At 35.6% G+C, this 12,719-nt stretch overlaps 2 protein-coding genes across 3 annotated transcripts; both read left to right on the plus strand.

The window, feature by feature from the left end:
* LOC115716440 (uncharacterized) lies at nt 1-4,587 on the plus strand. The gene is made up of 14 exons (XM_030645234.2): nt 1-516; nt 627-1,383; nt 1,472-1,607; nt 1,689-1,782; nt 1,866-1,964; nt 2,080-2,379; nt 2,509-2,616; nt 2,716-2,787; nt 3,039-3,125; nt 3,274-3,345; nt 3,452-3,541; nt 3,834-3,941; nt 4,064-4,132; nt 4,284-4,587. Exons 1-14 carry the CDS (start codon nt 259-261, stop codon nt 4,356-4,358), a joined length of 2,325 nt encoding a protein of 774 aa, XP_030501094.2. The 5' UTR covers nt 1-258; the 3' UTR covers nt 4,359-4,587.
* A 706-nt stretch (nt 4,588-5,293) lies between these two features.
* Nucleotides 5,294-9,005, plus strand: LOC115717375 (tetraspanin-10). Of its 2 annotated transcripts, XM_030646343.2 has the most exons (11): nt 5,301-5,811; nt 6,121-6,233; nt 6,338-6,392; nt 6,493-6,548; nt 7,430-7,477; nt 7,627-7,675; nt 7,780-7,863; nt 7,971-8,038; nt 8,200-8,325; nt 8,453-8,528; nt 8,635-9,005. In XM_030646343.2, the coding sequence occupies exons 1-11, from the start codon at nt 5,758-5,760 to the stop codon at nt 8,698-8,700; spliced, it is 795 nt and encodes a 264-aa protein (XP_030502203.2). In that variant the 5' UTR covers nt 5,301-5,757; the 3' UTR covers nt 8,701-9,005. The 2 variants fall into 2 exon arrangements, with proteins under 2 accessions (XP_060971584.1, XP_030502203.2); XM_061115601.1 differs by lacking the exon at nt 7,430-7,477 and having other exon boundaries at nt 5,294-5,811.
* The last annotated feature ends 3,714 nt before the right edge of the window (nt 9,006-12,719 follow it).

Below are 12,719 nucleotides of genomic sequence, written 5' to 3' on the forward strand. Positions count from 1 at the left end.
GAAGACAAGAACAGAGGTGCCACGTCACCGGAATCTGTGGTGGATAATAGAATTGAGTTGAGATTCTCTACTCTCCAAAACTTTTTCACTCACTCTGTTTGTTCTTCTATCTCGAAAATTCACACATGAACTGGTGCCTCAATCCTACACAGAAACTCGTTTATACTAAAGCAAGTTGAGAAGAAGATTAAAACCCACCAATCCAATGCTCTTTTAGAGCTGTTTGATGAGCTTAAAGCTTGTTACATCTCTGAGATAATGGACGGTCTTGCTCTCACTGTTACCTCTCCCATGGCTTCCACTTCTTCTTCTTCTTTCTCAATTTCTCGGACACCCATTTACTCTTTTCCCTTTATTACGACGAGAAGACTTATAAAAGGCCTTTCTTTGTCCAAATACCCCAATAAGTTTGTAGTTTGTGCTTCTCAAGATGAGCCTAGACTCGACCCTTCGGACCTAATGGAGCTCAAGTTCGGTCGCATGCTCGGTGAGGACCCTAAACTCACCCTTGCCAAGGTCCTTTCTCTCTCTCTTTGTTCTTCTCTCGTGATTTTTTTGAGTGTTTTTGGTGAAGTGGGCTCTTTCAAAGTCTTATCTTTTATTTATTTATTGTTTTTTAATTTCAGATATTGGGTAGGAAAGCAAACCCAGATGTTAGTTATATTGAAATAGAGAAAACTTTTCACAAGAACAAGGGTAAAATGCCTGACGTGAAAGAGATTCCTATCGATTGGTCTAATGATGGGCAGCCTTCAAAATCGTTGGATGGTTTGAATTTAGTCAGACCTGTTCCTAAGAAAGGCTTTGAATTCAAAGATGATGATGATGATAAGGCATTTGTACCTGAGATTAAGAAACCAATTCGGCCAGTTAGGAAGGGTGCTGATAGTGTTAGGCGTAGTCTTCCTAATGTTATTTTGAGGAAACCAAGTATGTTAAATGAGCCTGATGTTGGAGATAAACCATCTAGATTGAGACTTAGACCGAATTTGTCATTGACAATGGGGAATGTGCAAAAAAAAGATGAGGGATTTAGTGACATGACTCTGTTAAGAAAGCCTGAACCAATGAGTGCCAATGAAAATGTTGATTCGAAAGAAGACAATTCTGATGATGTAAATGTTGAAGAAGTTGGTGATATGGAGTTGACAATGAAAAAGGAAGAGCTCAACGATGGATTTAGCGATTTCACTTTGTTAAAGAAGCCTGCTGCAATGCCTGTCAAGAAAGTAGATGAAGGTTCCATCCAGCAGCATACTAATGCAGATTATGTAGAGTCTGGTGTTGTTGATGCTATTGGAAATGAGAGCTCAAGAGGTTCATTGGAACTGACTGGAACTGGCAATGAATTGGAGGATCATTCGATATTGAAGAAACCTACTCGTAAGGATGAATCTTTTGTTGGTATAGATCTTTAATGTTTGTTTTAATAAAGCTGCAAATTAATGTTATGCTTGGATTATTTTCTAAGGATTGCAGCCAGATGAGCAGAGTGTTGTAGGTTCCAGTGAGGAGATAACAGAGAAGGAACCTCCTCCAGCCACGAGTTCAGTTGATTCCAGTGTCAACTTCTCTGCGGAAGCTTCACTAATAGGAAAACCGAAAAGGTGCATTGTAGTCATGCCTTATATTTGTTTGTTTCCATTACTCTTATTCTAGTTTTTTATCTCTGACATTTGCACTTATAGATTAGACCAAACTACAAAGGATGTGTCAGTAAGCCCGGACAGTGTTAAGAAACCTGATGAGTTTGAGAATCTCCCTGTTAAATCATCGATGGAGGTAAGTTTATGCGTTTCATGTCTATAGGTTTCTTAATATTTGAGTTTTTGTGTTGGCTAATAATTGTGGATGCTTATGAGTAGGGATTTGAAGATGCTGATTGGACAAGAGCAGAAAATTTGGTTAAAATGGGAGATAGAGGAGAGGTGGAACTCATAAGCTGTAGCAGTAGAGGCTTTGTTGTAAGTATACTATACGTTTGCAGTAAAGTAGGCTTTGGAACAGGCTGCTTTTGCTTTGTATTTTTCATTTGTAGGCTAAGGTACAACTTGTATGAACTAGATATATTTTTTACAGGTATCTTTTGGCTCTTTGATAGGATTTCTTCCATACCGAAATCTTTCTTCCAAGTGGAAATTCTTAGCATTTGAGTCATGGTTAAGAAGGAAGGGTCTAGATCCATCATTGTACAGGCAAAGTTTAGGAGTTATTAGCAATTATGAGGCTGGAAAAAATAGTCCTCTTCTTGATAAGAGCCTAGATCCCAATATTGATATGAAAACTGGAGGAGAGATTTCATCAGACATGAATGTTGAAGAACTTCTCAGGATTTATGATCAAGAGAAAATCAAATTCTTGCAATCATTCATTGGCCAGGTTTCAAAAGCTTGTCTCTGTTTTCACAAGTGTTATTAGTTTGTGTTTAAGACTTGGTTTACTGAGCTTTTTGGCTAATTTGTATTTTTTTGCTCTTCTACTGACATAAATAAGATCAATGCTTTGCAGAGACTCAAAGTAAATGTACTGCTGGCCAACAGAAAATCTGGAAAACTTGTATTTTCTCTAAAGCCAAGAGAGAAGGAAGAGTTAGTTGCGAAAAAGAAAAGTTTAATGGTTAGAGGATGTATCTAATGTATTTGTCTTTTGATTTGATCTTTGACTAATGACAACTGTCTTACATTTTGACAATGGTATTGATATACCTCATGACAGGCTAACCTTCAAGTTGGAGATGTTGTGAAATGCTGCATCAAGAAGATTACTTATTTCGGTATTTTTGTGGAGGTAAGTGGAAGGTTTCCCAACTGCATTAGTCTTGTAAATCCATTTCTACACAAGGAGCTTTGTATGCAATTAGTCTCTTTCTTTTTTATCAAATGAAAATGAAATTGGCAGCGGGTGCCATGTTGCCTTAAATTTCAATGGCTTGTAATGGTAATGAATGAACAACTTCTGAACATGGAATTATAAGTGCAGATCCTGGTTCTCAATCACAAGATATTTTTCGTTGAATTCTCTTAACTATATTGATGTAGGTTGATGGAGTGCCTGCACTAATACATCAGACCGAAGTATCATGGGATGCCACACTGGATCCTGCAGCATACTTTAAAGTTGGCCAGGTTAGTCAAAATTAAACAGTATCACACTTTCAAATAGATAATTGTATGTTCATATAGATTGGTTTAAGCTAAAACTCTGATAATTCTGCCTTGCTCATTACTATTTTGATTAATCTTGTGACTCAAACTATTATTTTTCTGGATTCAGATTGTGGAGGCAAAAGTTCACCAGTTGGATTATTCCCTTGATCGAATATTCTTATCCCTTAAGGAAATTATGGTATTTCATGTCTTTGCCTTTCTATCTTATTAAAATCCTATGTGAGAGCAGAGACCCAATTTTTTTTTTCTTGTTTACTAAATTAGGCTAATATTGTATATGGCAGCCTGATCCACTGGTTGAGACTTTAGAATCTGTGGTCGGTGGTCGTGATCCCATGGATGGGAGACTTGAAGCCGCTGAAGCAGATGCTGAGGTTATTGACTTTTTTCTTTAACTAGTAATTTGTTAGTCTTTGTCATGGCTTCAAAGTGTTTTGAGATTGGTGTTAGTTGAATGGCCAAACCTATGATTCACCCATGTTTAAATTCTTCATCATAAGAACCTATCTAGCAATTTTTCTAGAGATTCCTATCTCCCACCAATCGTAGGTTCCGCAGGAGGACATACTAAAAAAAATGTTTAAAGAACACACTTGACTTATTTCACATTTTGGAAAATTTGGAAGATCCACAGATTTAAAGAGATCTGATTTGGAACTTTGACAGTGGGCTGATGTGGAATCTCTTGTCAAAGAGTTGGAACAAATTGAAGGCATTCAGTCTGTGTCGAAAGGCCGGTTTTTTCTTAGTCCCGGTTTAGCTCCAACATTTCAGGTATGAATGCTTGAATTTTTATACAAATTGTGGTGATCTTTTTTTTCGGTGAAGTGTTACAACTCACCTTATAACGAGTGCATCTTCTGTATGTTTTAGACTAACAGTTTACCTTGTTGTAGGTTTACATGGCATCCATGTTTGAGAATCAGTACAAATTACTTGCACGTTCGGAAAACAAAGTACAAGAGGTAAAAAATTTCTGAACTGGTCAGATGTCACCAGTCTGCTTTAGATCATGATATTACTGCCATACCATGTGCTAAAAATGAAAATCTGAATCCATTCGAATTCATTTTCGAGTACTAAATGAATCAATGCTCTTACACTTGGTACTGGTAGGTCATCGTTGAAACGTCCTTGGATAAAGAGGAGTTGAAATCTGCAATTTTAACAAGCACCAACAGAGTGAAATAGTTCAGACTACAGAAGTGTTCAAATTCCTTTAAAGATTACTCTTGACACAGCTATTTTGAAGAATATTTACTATTTACTTACAGGTTGAAAAGAAAAAAGGGTTTTCAAAGGGGAGAATGGATCATTTTTGCTTTCTTTTAAAGATTCATTCTGTAGACAGAATCTGTATATTCTTTTTTTAACCATGTAATGAAAACTTTAGTGATGTAATTAGTCTTTATTTGACACACTTGCATTGCATCATACAATATATACAAATATCCAGCAGATTGTCTTTTTGTTGAAAAAGAAAAAAAGAAAAAACAGAATGCATACTGTATACTACACTAGTATGATGTATTTAGATTTTTTTTTCCTTTTTAAGTATTTAGTCTTCAAAATGCATCTCATATATAACTATTTTATATTTGGGGAGTATGTGTCCCTATTTTTAAGGGTTGTATTAAAATATTAGAATTCGATATTTAGATATAGCAATAATAATTGGGTATTTGGGAAAGAGAGGCCAAGAACGAGTTGGGTAGATTGGTATGAGCAATGACCAAGTTTCTTAAACAATAATCTTTTTCAGTGTGAGCTTGAATTCGGCATAATTTTGTTCTATGATAAAAGTTGATAATTATAAGTTTTATCAGGTAGATACAGGCTTACACTTTTTGAAAAAAAACTCCCAATAGTTTTGTGAATACGTCTTCCTTACCATTCATGAAATATGTCATTTTATTTTGCATAAACATGCGTCCCTATGAGAATATTATTACACATTGCTTTTTTTTTTTGCCTCTATTATTACAATATAAGGTCATCATATGTAATAGAAGTAATATTGTATATGTTGTAATTGTAAGCCAAAATAAGTTAGACTTGTAGTTTTAGTTTAGTTTGGACTTGGAGTCTCTTGGGGTATGGTTTTTGACCGAATTTAGGAGCTAAAAAATAGGTAAGAATAATAATAGAAGAGTAGTAGAGTTATAGACCTGGCCGATCTAAGCAAAAGGTTTTAAATCTGTGTCCGTTATTCTTTGTCGTGTCGTGTCCAATGGTGAACCTTGGAAAAAACATGAGCCATGCCCAATCCCATTCCCATGTGCTACTAATCAATGTAACGCAGCTCATTTGACCATTTCACCAAAATACCCTTCTTTCTCAACTCCATCTCCAAATTTGACCCAACACTTGACTACCCACCAAAGAAAGAAAGCTTCGCCATTCTATTTTTCTTCGACTCCAACTGCTTCATCATCACTTTTGTAATAAGTGTCTTTCAGGAGAAAAAACTCATTTTTTTTTATTCATTCATTTATTTAAAAAAGATACCTGTGTGCCCAGAAAACTCTCTGACATTCTCTATCAACCTCTGTCTCCTTTCGCTGAGAGGTCCACAAGAGTAGAAGAGAAAATGGGTGTTGGAACCAGCACCTTTGTGATCAGATGGGTCAATTTTTTAACCATGGTATTTTCTTTCTTTTTCTTCTTCATCTTATTTTCTGTACAAAACCCTTCTTTTGATTACTCCAGTTCATGCTATTTCTCCGCTGTTGTTATAGGTTATAGCATCGATAATAGTTTTCAAGAACTTCTAACTTCATTGTTCAAACTGTTATGCTGCAATGTACACTCACTTTTCTATTTTAAGCTCTTTGCGTAAAAGGGTCTTTATGAAACGCTGTTCCAACTTATATTTACCAAAGTATGGTGTTTTTTTAAGTTTTCCATTTTGGGTTTTTACATGCTTTGTATGTAATGTATGAACATTGAGCAGCTTTTATCAGTGGTTGTGGTGGTATTTGGGATATGGATGAGCACTCATCATGATGGCTGTAGAAGGTCCCTAACTTTTCCAATCTTATGCCTCGGCGGTGTGATCTTTTTTGTGTAAGTTGCTTAATCTTTTTAGTTCTTTTTAACTTCCATTATTATATATTCTCTAAACACAGACAAGTGAGCTGTTTTGGTTTTGCATTTTTGGCTGTGTATAGATCTATAATCGGTTTCTTGGGCGCATTGAAGAACAGTTCCATACTGTTGTGGATTGTATCCTTGCCATTATGGTATTAAGACTGTAATTTTGTACTTATGTATGTATAAATTTATTTTTTTCTTTTCTGGGCTTTCCTTGACTTTTCACTTGCAGTATTTGATCATGCTCTGCTTCATACTGATTGGAATTCTGGTATTTACAGTGTTGGCGTAAGTACTCTTGTTCTACTAAACTTCATTGTTTCACATTATTGAAGTTTCCATTAATGTTGATTAGTAACAATCAATGTTGCCTAACAATGATTTCCACTTCTAAGTTAATTCTCATTCAGATGATTATCTTGTTAGAGTGGAAGTGTTAACTGCAAGTAGAGTTTTTAAAAGTTCAGTTGACAGATGAAAGTCATAGGCAATGCTCAATAAAAGGTGTCACCAAGATTATATGCAGCAAGAAATGAGAGTGTCTTAATGCTGTGCTGATGAGAATTCTGATGTTATATTACCCTACCGTCAGTGTTAGATTATATTGTTCTTGCTTTATAAGTATTACTAGGAGTAGGGGTAGCTCAAACTGTCAAGCATGTGTTTGCTTTTACAAGGCCTAAAGTTTGAGTCCTTTGATACCAAAATAGCAATTGCTATAGTTTCTTGTTCCTCTTGCTAACCATATTGTTCCTACTTTGTAATTATTACTAAGAGTATTCAAGAGGGGTAGCTCAAACAGTCGAGCATGTTGTTTGCTTCCATTTGATCTGACTTTCGAGTTCCTCTTGAGAATCAACATAGCAATTGATATAGTTTCTTGTTTATGAGATATTATAGGATTAGGCGGAGAGATAAAATCTAATGTCTCTGTCACCCTGTCTCCAACCTCACATTGAATAGAAGAGAGTACATATTTCTCAAAATGGAAAAAAAAAAATAACAATGATCAAAATATGGAGAAGTAACTGGTTGGAGACAGGGAATTCAAGACAGCTGACTTTTGTTCAAGCTAGGAATTCAGTTTCAAAAAAATGAGAATTAGTAAGAGTGTCATTCAGCTATCAAGGACTTCGGATGTTAAATAAGCTCTCTTTATTCACTTGTAGGTTCATTGTAACAAACAACGGTTCCGGTCATAGTGTGGATGGTTTGAGGTAACGAAAAAGTAACAATGCTTCATGCTTCAAGCTTTCTAAATTGTCTGAAGAATGGGGCTTCATGCCAACAATCATTTAAAATTGATTATAATCTAATGCATAAATTGGTGTAATGGGTAGAAATTATTGCTGTCTTTGTTTGTCAGATACAAGGAGTATCAGCTTAAAGATTACAGTTCTTGGTTTCTAAATCAGGTAAGCGAACATTTTATTTTGCAATATGAGAGATATTGAAGATTGAATATCATCTTTATCGTGCAGTCGTTTCGTGATATTAAATATTAGTCATCTTTTTACAGTTGAACAATACACATAATTGGAAGGAGTTGAAGATATGTCTTGTGAAATCCGAAGACTGCAATAACCTGTCGAAAAAGTATAAGGTGTATGCTCTACTCTCAACTTGTTGAAATTCCTATTTTTATGTTTCGTGCTTGCTTGCTTTTTAACATGTCATATTGGCTTAACGTATGTTTCATCTTCGTTGTAGACTCTTAAGCAATACAAATCAGCAAAACTGACCCCTATCGAGGCCGGCTGCTGTCGGCCACCTTCTGAGTAAGTAACCTTTTTCTATCTCTGTTTATGTGCAATTAGTAATCAGCTCTTCACTTCTCTACAAGGGTGTTTTCAAAAGTTTAAGGAAAAAAAAAAGGTGATAATTGTCAAATTTTTAAAAGGACATAATTTAACTGACATTTTTACCATATTGTTTATAGCTGTGGTTATCCAGCTGTAAATGCTTCATTCTACGATTTAAGTTTTCATCCAGTAAGTTCCAACAAAGACTGCAAATTCTACAAGAACTCTCGCCAAGTCAAGTGCTACAATTGCGATTCTTGCAAGTAAGCATCATCACAATCTCTGTTAGCCATGGATTAGAACAGCCAAAATCAATGGGGGTAATGTTTTGGTAATCTGCAATGGTTACATTCCTCATGTATGTTGTTACTTTCTTCATGGTTTTTACAGGGCTGGAGTAGCACAATACATGAAAACAGAGTGGAGAGTTGTAGCAATCTTCAATGTTGCCCTCTTTCTTGTCTTGGTAAGCTATTCTCTTCTAATCACCCAACTCACATTCAAATGATCAATAATAGACAAGTTGAGTTAAGTTTACTTTTCTTACCTATTGTTGTGTTATCAAATGGCAGTCCATGATATATTTTGTGGGATGCTGTGCTAGAAGAAATGCTTCAAGAAGCCAATCCAAAACTTAAAAGGGTTTTCCATGTAATTGAATTTTTTTTCTTCCTTTCAACGATGAACAATGAGTGGTTGTTGAAAATGGGGGAGTTCGATGACAACAAAGTAGCCACTTTTAAGATTGTTGTATCAACCAGAGAAGAAAATTGAGTAAGAAAGATCTTTTTTGTTGGGGGGGCTTTCGGAGTAAGTGAAGTGTTGGACATGAAATGAAATTATGTAAAAAGGAAAAAAGAGTAAAGAAAATAGAATTCTATTCTTCTTGTTGTGTCATGTTATGATGAAGAACAATCTATATATGCTTTATTTGTTCTAACCATTTGAGGTTTGAGTTATCATTTAATTATTTATACTTTGAGCAATGTTTGTTTGGTTGGAAAACTTACAAAACGACACCATCAACATCAGGTCTTTGGTTTGGTGTGGAACAAAGGAAACACGAGACAGAATAAGGTTATCAATTGATTATTATTATTATTTGAAATAAAGTAAGATCTTCTTTCAAGAATGAAGAGGCAAATCAATTGATTAGTTTTGACCAGGGAAAAAAAGTTAGTTAAAGATTTTACAATGTATTAAGTATAGGATATTATTGATTTTTTCCTCTCAACTAGTACTACTACTAAATTGTATACTTTGAATTTTAAATAGATAATTTTGTTAAAATTTTAATAAACTACTGTTGTACTTGCTACTAGGGATGTAAACGGGACGGGTGCGGGGATTGCTCCCTCATCCCATACCCGTTTCTTAAATTCACACACCTACCCGCCCCAATACCCGTTTAAATTAAAGCAGGGGCGGGGCGGGGATTACCTGACGGGAGAAGGACTTCAATTGGGTACCCATTACATACATATTTTTTTAAAAAAATGATGTTTGAAAGAGAATTGAAAAAAAATAATCATAAAAACTTAGTATAACAATAAACTTAAGTGGAATAGTGTGTACAATAATAATAAAAAAAGAGTATAATTAATAAAAAGCCTAAAACATGAAGTTATTTTAATTGTAGTAGTTATGATTTTAAAACTTAATTATATACATATATCATATCGGGGCGGGTATCTATTTCCCCCGCCCCCGCCCCGTTTCCGACTCGGGTATGAATCTTTAAACCCATACCCACCCTTGAAAGTCAACCCCCGCTCGCAGGCATAATTCTCATACCTAATTGCTACATGTATAATTTAAAATAAAAAGTTATTTTAAAATTTAAGAAATCTATAATCTTTTCAACAATTAATAAGAAAATTTTAAATTATTTATTTTTATTTATTTTGCTCTTGATAATTTTTTAAAAATTTAAGTTTCACATGTCGAGCTAATATATTTATAACACATTAGCTACATCAATATTTTGTTAGTCACATGAGATAAAATTTAACAGAAGTCTAGTAGTGTAAGTAGTTCGAGAGAATTTTTGAGGAACAAAAAAATTTTAAAAGTACAATTTAGTAGTTGTAATACTTTAGAGGTAAAACTCTTTACTAACCTATTTTATTTACTCTTATATAACTTTTTTGGTGAATGAAAAATTAAATTTAAATTCTGTTTCAAAAAAATAAAATAAAATAAAAATAAAATCTAAATAGAATAATTTATTGTCCTATACACATTAACTACTAAGAGTCTACTAATGATGAGAAAAAATAACACCATATTTTTTTTTAATAAGAGGAAAACTTTTCAATTACCAAAAAAAAAAAAAAGAGGAAAACTTTTCATTCAAACAAGCAAACGTACAAACTAAAGCCAACTGCTACAAGAAGCAGCTTCTCAATGGCTAAGCAACAACTGGATTAGAAATTAGCAATTACATTAACATGTAAATCCACTCCCTTCAATTTATCCACTTTAACATCTATCATCCTATACTTAATAATTTTCCTAATCTCCCTACTAATAAGCTTAGTAGAGTTAAAAGCACAATCAAACAAATATTTATTGTTGTTCGTTCAGAGAAAATATATCACAAGTTTCATGACAGTGTTTATCACTTTTGTTGTCGAGCAAATTTCGACAACACCAGTTTTGTGCGAGTATTCAAGGGCTACTTGGATACCAAAAATAGATATGCGAGTACTCCCTTAGAATAGCGAGTACTCAAAGAATATAGTGTATAATATACGCGAGTATTATGAATAGTATAAAATAGACACAGAAAAATATAGTGGTTCAGCAGGAGCTTCGGGCTTGGCCTGCCTAATCCACTGTTGAAAAGAGTACTCTAGCTCTGTTTCTTTATTCAGATCAGCCCCCCTTTGAATGGAGGGGGAAGCCCCTACTTATAGGTAGTAGGCATCGGTTACAAATAATGGCCATAATGAGACCGTTACAAAATAATAACAATAATATGCTTATTAATCAAATTAATTACAACGGTTATAAATATATGTAACGTTTGTCATGAATGCTCCTTAAATGTTTGACTGTTGACTTCCGTTAATTGGTGTATGTATTTGCACCTTTCCCTATTAGTACTGCGAGTTCACCAAATATGCGAGGTGTGCCTTTCTTACTATAGCGAGGTCTCTTTAAGTTAATATTGCGAGATCCTTTCTTTCGGTACTGCGAGTACTATAATATTGCGAGCCACCTTCAATACAGCGAGTTCTCTATAGACAAGTCTTTCTCGCGGGGAGGGTATATTTATGCCTATAACACATGCCCCTAGTTCTTCAGTATAGCTTACTCTGTGCTGGAGAACTAAAAATAGTCCAAGCCCGCGTTTGTCGGAGATCATGATGCCTTATTCATGTTGTGCGTCACATTTTCGATTGGTTATCTAAACTCGCAGGTTTCTTATAAGACCATCGCACAATAAAAATGTGAATCTCGCGGGATTCTTTTGGATGTGTGAACCGCTCGTGGTTCATATTGATGCATGGACCTCGCGGGGTTTTCATCGGTGTATGAACCTATCGGGGTTTTTATGAACCTTGTGAGGTTCTAATTGATGCATGAACTTCTCGGAGTTTGCACTGATGTATGAACCTTACGGGGTTCAAATAAATGCACAAACCTCTCGAGGTTTGTTTTGTTGTGCGAATCTCTCAGGGTTCTTAACTCATGGAATGGTTACGACTAAACAGGTCGCGTATCGGGCATTCGTGTATGAACCTCTCGGGGTTCTTATTTCATGGAATGCCTACGACTAAATGGGTCGCATATCAAGCATTCGTGTAGGAACCTCTCGGGGTTCTTATTACATGGAATGCCTGCGACTAAATGGGTCGCATATCAAGCATTCGTGTAGGAACCTCTCGGGGTTCTTATTACATGGAATGCCTGCGACTAAATGGGTCGCATATCAAGCATTCGTGTGTGAACCTCTCGGGGTTCTTAACTCATGGAATGCCTGCGATTAAACGGGTCGCGTATCGGGCATTCATGTGAACCTCTCGGGGTTCTTACCTCATGGAATGCCTGCGATTAAACGGGTCGCGTATCGGGCATTCGTGTGCTGACAACATAGAACTCGCAGGTTCTGGTCGAGTTGTCGTGCACATTGATCATCCGGACCAAATGCTGGTAAAGATGCAGTCTTTACATAGGCTTGAGGGAGAAACACCGGGTCATCACATATACTCGATATATGTCTCGACTGTGCTAACTTCTCTCTACGTCCCGCTTTTATTCTTTTTACTATGCGATGCATAGTGTGCGACTAGACCCTATCTCGGTCGCACCTTCTCGCAAGTTTTGATCATGCAAGGAAATACTGTGGGAATTGCTCTCTTATCATGCCCCTAGTTCTTGCGATGACATGTTGCTGTCTAATCGTTGAACTTTTCTCGAGGGACATTTGATCTGTCACATTGCAGGTGATCTTTAGTTTTACCTTATCGAGGTTTTCATAATGACTGTCGATCATCATTTATATTTTCAAGATGCCCTGTCAGCAGAACTCTTTGGAGTCTGTACTGTCCGTTAGGATGGAGAGGCAATTTTTTCATGAATCGTCCAAATAAGGCATAGATTTGGCAATATATACAATGTGCTAGTATTAAAAGTACCGAGCACCATCAGG

Source organism: Cannabis sativa, chromosome 5 (assembly GCF_029168945.1).
Source record: "Cannabis sativa cultivar Pink pepper isolate KNU-18-1 chromosome 5, ASM2916894v1, whole genome shotgun sequence".
Taxonomy (NCBI): Eukaryota; Viridiplantae; Streptophyta; class Magnoliopsida; order Rosales; family Cannabaceae; genus Cannabis; species Cannabis sativa.